Raw genomic sequence first — 9,452 nt, forward strand, 5'->3', positions numbered from 1 at the left:
TGGGTTCCCTTGATTAGATAAATCAATGTTTTCCGAGTGCTTCTCCTGCAGACATAATCTTCTTAAGCATCGGTATGCATAGTCAATACGTTGTCTAGCATCTTACTTTGCTGCACTCAAACTTCCCTCCTGGCTCATCTTTCAAGCAGCTTTGAACTTATTGATAGAACTGCGTGTGATATGCGTTAAATTTTGCCTTCGTCGAGAAGGATGGCCTTCGCGCCTGTTGTGGTGCTTTCAGTCCCTGCCTGCTCACGTTACGTAGTATTGTGCGCCGCCTTCCTTCTCTTGTCATCTGATCTGTGGGCACATAAGCGAGTCTATGCGCTGGGAGCGCTGGGACGTCAGCTGCACTCGGTTCGATTGCCACGAGGTGCGCCGTCGTTCCTATTTGGTTGTCTTGCAGGGGAGAGCTGCAGACCTGCATAAAGTTAATCATATGTGGCAGCATACATTGGATCTTGTGGCGCCGGCCGATGCTGCGTCACTGCTTGATAGGTCCATAGGTGTATGGCTAGGGGAGGACTAACCCGCAAGTGACTAATCCTGCTGCTTCGCCTTGCCTCTCCTCACATGGAGCTTCACTCCATCTACAAAGCCTCTGGAAGCCAGACTTCAAATCAATACCCATATAACCGGCACGCTTGGCCTCTTGCATCGCGGTACTTTCCTGCCCGCTGCTTCACACCCATTCACCATCGTCCCTTCTCTGTCAACGCGCCCCACCGTGCTGGCTTAGTTGCCCATTTAAGACCGCTAGAGCTGCGCGATCCACCTGCGTCGCACGCCCGAGCTCGCGCCACCAGCTGAATGAAAAATGACTCGGTGGTCGTCTGCACCTCGCATGTAGTGTAGCTGGAAAGCCTCTGCCGCTGCTACTGCCGCTGACATCCTGCATACTTGAGGGTCCGGTCGGGCCTTCCCCTAGCCCGTGCATGCCCTCCATGAATCGTTGCCCCATCCACGCAGCCATGTCTGTCTACCTCCAGGCTATTTCCACGGCCTCTTCCCAAATTACCACCCACGGGTGAATAGGCATGCTAGAGTTACAAGTTACAAGTGCCGCACGAGTGTGTGTGGGGGGGTTCTGTCAAAGCCGGGAGGTCATGGACTGTATATATATTGAAAGTTGATTACACCGTACAACCGACGGCGATTTGGGTCCTGCCAACTGGACCCCTCCTCATCCAGTCACCCGACATCGTAGATGTGGAGACGCGCAGCAGGCCACGCACGCACAGCATCGTAACAGCACGCATGCCGTTGCAGCTCGCCATGACACACACAACCTGTGCAATGTGCCTATCGAGGACGGACTCTTCGCATACACCACGCTCAGTTCGCGCTGTGGTTCTTTTCCCTGTTCCTAGAGTCCATCTCCCGCGGCCGTTCCGTGGTGCTGCGTTGTCAAAGATGCTGCTAACGCCTGCGTGGTTCAGTCCCCTCCATTTTCCCATCCCTCCCAATCAACACCTCCTTTTCCTCAACTCCACCGGTTCCTCCTGAAATCGACACGGCCGCACACATGCAAGCGCGTATCGTATTGCTCGTAACACTTATGCTGTGCTTTGACATAGGCGACGCCCTTTCCAGCACAAGAATATGCACATACACAGAAGACACAGCATGTATGTCTCCTTTACCAGTTGACTTCCCAATGTTTGCCATGGAGCCTAGGGCATTTGGCCAATCTTTGGCTGGCTGCAACTGTCGCTTAACCACCACGAACACAAAAAATTATCTGAGGCACACTGGCTTACGGCAGTAATGGTTTCACAGGGGCACGTGTGATAGTAGTCCTGGAGAAGCGCTTTCCCCATTTTTTCTTGCGCCCCTTCGGCTTCCGCGATGCCGCGGTAGGGATCATCTAAGCCCCCCAGCCCGTGAAGACCGGGCTGCTGGCTGACGAAACACACAGTTTCGGGCCCACCTTCCCCATTTTCGCACGCCGTCCATGGTTCCAGGCTGGGAGCTTCGTGAGGCGCTGGAGAAGCTCGACAAGGAACTGTACGACAATGCCCCGGGACCAGAACGGTCGTTCATGTCCGCGTTGAAGAACCCCTGCTGGGCGTCGCCGTCAGCAGGCGTCCCAGACGGCGACGGCGGCGCTGTCAACTGTCTGCCGTACGCTATGATTATGGGCGGATTCCATTGCGGCGCCGCCAGCCTTTGGCAGGCGCTGTACAAGCACCCGCTCGTGGCTAAGGTGCGGCTGGGTGTGGAAGAACGCGCCGCAGAGGCGCAGCAAGTACGTTGCGCACTAGGCCACATCGATGTAAATATATCCAACAAGTGGCCTGATGCGTGGCGAGATTTCTCAGGTGACCCTGTGGGTCTCTGTGACGCTGGCGCATGGCTCCTGTGATGCGGGTGACTCCTGGCTTGCTCCCCTCCCGCAACCCGGGGGTAATTGACGGTCAGTGACAGAATGGCCGCTACCTCACGGGGCATCTCATCCACTTATCGACACACCCGCGCGCGTGGGCGCCGCGCCGCTGTGTTGTTCCTGATGCTGATAATGCACAAAACCAATTTTCTTACTGGATTGCTTCGATAACAAAGTAACACACCTCGTAGTAAGCAAGGGGCATCTCGACCATCCAATGCGGTGCCCCCTCACCCCTGCTCTCTGATTGCCGTGGCTCTCCTCGCCACCTCTCTCCCCCCCCGGCCTGGCCTGGCCCGAACCCGATCAACGCTTCCGAACGTCATCTGCTGCACGCCTTTTTTAGTTCATGTGGAGGTTTCTTCTTTCCGCGCCCCAGGTCGTTAGTGTTCCCCGATTTCCAGAGCCATTAAGCGGGCCTCTCGAGTGCCGTAGTCCTCACGCGGCGCAGGTTATCGTGTCACTGCCAGTTACCTCGTGATCCCCAATTGCCGCACTCCCGCCTCCCTGCTCAAATCAGGTTCGTGCCTTCGTGTCCTCCAGCCATCTCTTCCCCGCCCCAGTCGCGTGTTATCCCATTTGTGTTTCACATTTTCTATTTCTCCCGGAGAGCGTTTTTCGGTTTCTCCCAATCCCGTTTACTGCAGTCTGACGTCAGCCGGTGGCATTTTTGGGCGGAGTTCGACAAGTCCTTGAGCGGCTATGTGGCGGGTACGGCAAAGGGGGCGGCACGCATCGCAGCCTGGCCGCGGCAGGTCGAATTGGCGGCGAAGGCGGCGACCAGCAGCAGCCCCGTCGCGTTTGTTGGCGAGCCGGGCGGCGCCGCCTGGCTTCGGCGGCAGCAGAAGATCTTGCTCGATGGAAGCAGCAGCACCTTTGCTTTCTACTGGAGCCCGAGTAGGTCGCCGGTGCCGCCGCAGGGAACGGCGGCTTCCTGAAACGTCTGATAACTGGGTTGGGGCTCCGAATCCAGACGAGGGGCCTTACGTACCCTGGGCAGGGGTGATTGTGAGGAGCCCGGGTTGGGGAAGCGGGAGGGGGTCACAGCCCTACCTTTCGCACCTGGCGCGCGCGGCTATTTGGACACCTGGGGTCCGTTGGAAAGTTAAGTTTCTTCCGACCCTCATCTCCATCATTTCTCCGCGACCTCACAGCTGGTATCGTTGGCGCTTGCAGTCCTGCAGGCGCTTCGCCCCTCCCATCCATTCAAAATTACCTTCCATTCCCCTCTGTGGCCCCTCTGTGCCGCCCAATCGCCCGGTGCCTTACTTGCTCACCCCTTTACGCCCTCGACCGCAAGCGAGTCAGGTGCCTCTCCCGTCGCCTTGTCCAAATCCACCCGATCCAAAGCAATCCCCTCCCGCCCCACCCCGATTCCCCTACCATCTGCCCCAGACGTTCGTGCCCATCGAGCCTTCATCAAGTCCATGGCGCCTTGCTGGGAGGGCTGCCATAAGACACACAAGGAGGGGGCGGAGAGGGATGGCTGCCTGGAGGGGTGCTACGCCGCGGCGAGGCAGGCGGACCGGGAGGTGCGGCACTGCGGGAGGCTACAAACGAAAGAGACTGGACCCTGGGGTTTTAGGGGAGGAGTGATGCCGACGGTGGTGACGGTGACGGTCCTGGCTGTGATGGTGTGTGAGAGGATGAGGGATAAGAAGGGGGGACGGCCAGCGCCTGGCCCCAGCGCGTTGTAGCGTTGTTGCCTTGATTACTCGAGAGAATTCAGCCCAAGGCTTCCCAATGCTCCCATCTCAGCTTTCGGAACGGCGCATGGTCCCTGGAGAGCTTGGCGCATTCCCTAGGTTCATGTTGTCTTTTCTCCTGGCTCGCAACCCTTCAAAAACACATTCCAACCCTGCCGCCCTCCCGGCACATGGTCCCGGTCCCGCCGCGGACATACGTACACACGTAAACGCACATGGTCCATCCAGCTCGCCGCCAGCCTGGGGTTGCCGTACAACGATATCTCTCTTCCGCTGCTCATCTCGGCTGTGTACGGCAGGCGGCCGCCCAAGATGGTGGTGCTGGTGCGCAATCCGGTGGACAGGTGCGGGGATCGGGGGGCCCTGGAGGTGGGGGTAGAGGTGGAGGTGGGGGTAGAGGTGGAGGTGGGGGTAGAGGTGGGAGGTGGGGGTAGAAGTGGGGCCAGGTTATGAGATGCCTTCGGAGCGGTTAGCGTTTGTACGGTGGGTTCTGGGGCGGACTTGCTTCTGCCTACCTGCCTGTCGTCCGGTTTTGTCTGTCACGTGCCTGTTATTTGCGTTTTTCATTCTGGATGGGATTATACCCGGAGTCGCGACTGAGCGAGGCGTCACCTCTGCCGCCGTCGATGTGCGTCGTGCTGACGTTGTGTAGGCTGTACAGCGCTTACTGGCGGTACGGCCACTACCGCGACAAGTACGGCCCCAGTCCGGAGGGCTTTGAGACGTACGCGCGCGAGCAGGTGCGAGCGACCGGAGACGGGTGTGTGAAAAAGGGGGAGGGCAGCCCATCTTGATCAGCGATCCAAATGTCCCTCGTAATATACGCCCCTCGCATACATATGAGGGGCTGTATGCAACCCGTTCCCACGATCCCATCCCGTCTGACCTCCTGCCTCCGCGGAGCTCTGTTCAGATCTTAAAACCCTGCTTCTAGGAATCCTCAGCGGATGCAGCTTCGTGCGTCACCGGGCTTCTCTTTTACGGCTTGTGCATATGTATGTCTGTGTGTGTGCGTTACACCTCCTGGAGTTGCGTTACCTTCCGAAGGTGTTTACGGGGCCATACGAGCCTGAGGGTCCCCAAGGACCAGCCTATGATCCTACCCTACTTTGCTTCTTCCTCCATACCTCCTGCACATGATTCCCCTCCCGCAATAATCGATCCCTGTGTGCTTAGCTAACTGGGCTCAAGGCGTGTATGGGCCGCAATGGCAGTGAGAGTGAGATCGGCTGCCTGCTGCACTTCGAGACGTGGGGCCTGAGGGAGGAGAGGCTGTACTTCCATGCCGACCAGGTGAGGCTAGCTATGGCCTCTAAAGGTCTAGATTTGTGGAAGCGGGTGGAAAGGGCTTCGGTAGCTTGCGGCGGTGTGGGTTGCTCGAGGTGATAGTGATGGTGATGATGATGGCAGGTGTGGTGATTGCGTTATGTGAGGACCGGTTGGGGTACTCTGCCCCAACTCTGCCCTTTCCTCTCTTCCTCCTTGACAACTCATCACCCGATCCCCGCGTCGCTCAAAATCCCTGCGCCTGTTGTGCCGGATAAGCCCGCCCCATACCCCATAGTCCCCGAGCCCTGAACTTAGCCGCCTGAATCCTTTCTCCCCTTTCTCCCCCTGTTTTTCCTCTCTCCTTCCCTCCGCCCGCAAATACCCCTCCCCGCGCCCCCGTCAGCTCCTTCGTGGCGTGTACTCGGTCTGGCTGGAGATCTGGCTCAAGTTCTTTGACCGCAAGGACCTGCTGGTGCTGCGCAGTGAGGACTACTTCGCAGACCCCGTGGAGGTGTTCAACCGGGTGGCGGAGTGGCTGGGGCTGGACGTCTCCGCGGTGGACTACCATGCGCGCATCGAGCGCGTGGGCAAGGCCACCACTGCGGACGAGGCGGCGGCGGCCATGCAGGCGCCTGTCGACGACAAGTGTGTTATTGGTTCTTGGGGGCTGAAGAAGGGATGATGGAGGTTAAAACGAGTCTCCAGGGAGGGCCAAGCCGAAGGGCCGGGAAAAAGGGTAGGAGTTAAGAAGGTACCGGTATATGCCGATGCACCGATGGACTCTGACCCAAATCTGAATGAAAGCATTTCGGAAAGATCATAGATATAATAGGAATAGGAAATAGATATGGAGGAATAGATTTTTGCTAGATTCGTCTGGGCCGTGATTCTGTTTCTGTCGCACGTCCCATCTCTGCTTCACGCTCAGTTGATGCTGTTGAGGCATCGCCAGTCGACATCTTTTGCGTCCCTGCCCGTCTTGGTCCCTATTGATGATCATTTCCGACTACCTCTCTCAGCGTGTCCTCGTAGTGTACCTGTAGTCTTTGGGTCGGCAGTTTTCCTACATAGCTCCTATCACCCCCGGTGCCATGGTACCCTGCCGAGCCCCTCCATCACCCCCTGGGTACCCTGTCTGGGAGTTGAGAGCTGACACAGATGACAGTTTGACCTATGGCTACGGGATTGGCATAGTTGGTTGGCTGGTTAATCACTTGGCATGGTGGACCTACTTCGAAATAATGTCGGGTTGACAATGCGATGTCAGCACAGTGCCATGTGCTTGACACGGGTTGGTGCTCAGATGGTTGGTGCTTGTGCGCACCTGCACAGGTTGTGGGGGGAAATTCGGCGCATCCTGCTGGAGGGAGACAAGGTGGAAGGCTCGCGCTATGCGATCAACCGCCAGGGCGCTCTGGCGGCCCAAAGAGAGCTCCAGCAACACTCGGGCCGACGGCGGCAGCGGCGTAGGGGACACGGCGGCGACGATGGTGGCGTAACAGCAGCTGCTGCAAGTGGTGGGCGCCCCCCTATGTCGGCCGCCATCCGGCGCGAGCTGGCAGAGTTTTACGCACCGTAAGTACAGTGCATCACTCTTCACTTCCTGGCACATTGCACTCCGCCACGTATCGCTTTTCGGGTACGCCATGGGGACGTCTACCTCTTCCACAGCTTCATTTTACTTTTCTTCCGATCTTGCTTAAGTCTTGGAGGCTAGGTAGGTAGGTTTCCGACATCATCTTCACTACATCATCCCGAGGTCGCCGCCTTCAAGAACGCCTACTGGTCAGTTCTGCTCCTTGGCAGCAGCTTCACGCGTTCGTGGTTCGTCTTTCCCCCATTTCACCATATTCTGATCCCTTTTTCCTGGCTCAAACGCGGCCCTTCGGGCTGCCTAGTCAATCCTCGTTCCGCCTTGCTTTGCCCTGGCAATCTAGTTGTCTAAAAGGGGACTCGGGGGCCGCCGGCGCCTTGCCAGATTAGGAAATGTAAAGTTACAGTCTCGCGTATATCTCGTATTGTCTGATACGGCAGGTAGTTCGTCCCCAATATGTATTTTCGCTGTGTCTGTAATGCGTCATTAAAACTCGTCCGCATCTCCTCATCCATCCGCTAGCCTGGTTTGCTTGGTTTCCTCTGATCCTACCCTAGACTGACTTGCCGCAACCCCTTTGTGGCCCGCAGATACAACCGGCGGCTGGGGCAGCTGCTCGAGGATCCCAACTTCATCCGCGGCTGGGATTGATTTGAGTGCTTGGTCGAGGGAGGGCAAAGAAGTAGTGGAGTATGATTGGGCCCAGCCGAAGGCGTGAAACGCGGTTACGAGCCTCATGACCAAGTGATCAGGTGGGTCCAACCGGATCCGTAAAGCTGTATGCTGCAGTGCATGCAGGGGCCGCGCAGGGCAGGGAGCAGTGCAGTGAGCCGTGGCTCCCGTCCAAGGACGGGTTGAAGTGTTCAGGGGTAAGGCGGATACGGGGCCTTGGACAAGAATCGTACCCCGAAGGCGTGTTATGCTTGCGGTATGTGTCGGGAGGGAGGGTTGATATTAGTTCAATTTTGTGCTTGACGCTTTACAAATTTAAAGTAAACATTGGAGGATAGTTATGGCAGGAGAAAGACCGAGAGGACAATGAGCACAAGCAGTTAGAGTTCTGCGTCGTGAGAGCAACGTATGGAGGGCTGTTTAGGGAAGGAGAGTAGCGCAGTTTGCAGTTTGGATATTGTCGCTGATGGGTTACGTAAGGAAGAACTGCATGCTCAAGGGTCGGGGCTGGTGTCGGTGATTATGCTGAGGATAACACGGAAGGTGGTGGGATGTTGGTGTATTGGGCCGCGCGACTTACGGCAAAGGATTACGCTAGTGAACTGGGACCCCGTCCGTCTATCTGTCCGTCTATCTGTCTGTCGGGCAGCCTCGGCGTGCGCCTGTGTGTGTGTGCTTCGAGACGCGCGCGAGCCGTCGGTCTTGCTCGAATTCATAATAGCGACCTATGCGGCAGGAGGCTTTTTCGGACAGAGAGTGCTTTTTAAATAATGTGCTAATTTTAGTAATGCTTTTTTAGGACTTCGAATTGTCGATGATGTGAAGAGTTATGTCCTTACGGGATGTCGTTGGTGATTTTGCTCGTCTCTGTTTCCACGTCGATCCTTTCGCCACCTTTGACTTTTGCGTTCATTAGTGACGTCTGACGCGTCTGATACGAGCAGCTGGCTGCAGCCTTAGAGTTTCGCAATTGCTTGGTTAAGACAGCCGTCCACATAAGCGGAATGAAGGGATCGAAACGTTGCGCAACCCGAATGTGTAGCCTTGTGTGCGGTAATGTTGGCATTTAGCAGGGCTGGCAAAATCTTTGCCTTGTGGAAGTGAAATAATTGCGGAGGACTTGAGCGGGCTTAAGTTGCACAGCAGGACACCTGGTGCGATGCACCGTGTGGAACCTATGTCTCTTGACATTCTTTGCACGGTGGGTGCCCGGCTCTGCTCTGCACTGCTCTGATGCGCGGCACATTTTAGCAGCGAGGATAAGTCTTGACACCGGCGAATCAATGCCTCTTCGGTTCCTGTGCAACGCAAATGTCCATGTTGGATTTGGGTGAGGAGCCAATTCAAATACATGTCCAATTGGACACGCTGGCACGGTTTAAAGACGCACTCCTCTGGCGTGTATGTACACCAGGATGGTACCCCCCAGTGGCTCGGCAACGAGTTAGCAATAAGCCTTAACCACGATGCGGTGGAACTGGTGAAATATTGCCTTGCTGGGCCGAGCACAGATCCAACCAGACCTCGGACCGGTGTGCGACTGTGTGCATGCCGGGAGGCATTCGGAGTGGACATGCCCTGGACATGCTGGGCTTAAGTGGTGGTAGAACAAAGGGGGCGGATTGCGAAAGATTAAAAGATCCCACCAGCATACTATGCTGCTGCTTGATGCCTATTAGGCGTCAAGAGGCCTGGCGCTGCCTGGCTGCTACGTTAAGACCATGATGTAGTAGGATAGGACACTTTTGACGGAACACCCATTGATAACTTGTAATCTTCGCTGCGTGCAGTGCTAGATTGGAGACTTTGCTTCCTAGAATTTCCG

General features: G+C 56.6%; 1 protein-coding gene across 1 annotated transcript; it reads left to right on the forward strand.

Annotated features, from left to right (window-relative positions):
* Positions 1-210: 210 nt before the first annotated feature.
* Positions 211-7,606, forward strand: VOLCADRAFT_93309 (uncharacterized protein; the record flags this gene model as incomplete). Its single annotated transcript, XM_002952568.1, has 11 exons — positions 211-373; positions 1,965-2,206; positions 2,950-3,294; positions 3,541-3,694; positions 3,782-3,918; positions 4,321-4,436; positions 4,745-4,832; positions 5,269-5,385; positions 5,765-6,006; positions 6,694-6,936; positions 7,546-7,606. 11 exons carry the CDS (start codon positions 211-213, stop codon positions 7,604-7,606), a joined length of 1,908 nt encoding a protein of 635 aa, XP_002952614.1.
* Between the last annotated feature and the right edge of the window lie 1,846 nt (positions 7,607-9,452).

Source organism: Volvox carteri (genome assembly GCF_000143455.1).
Source record: "Volvox carteri f. nagariensis unplaced genomic scaffold VOLCAscaffold_31, whole genome shotgun sequence".
Lineage (NCBI taxonomy): Eukaryota > Viridiplantae > Chlorophyta > Chlorophyceae > Chlamydomonadales > Volvocaceae > Volvox > Volvox carteri.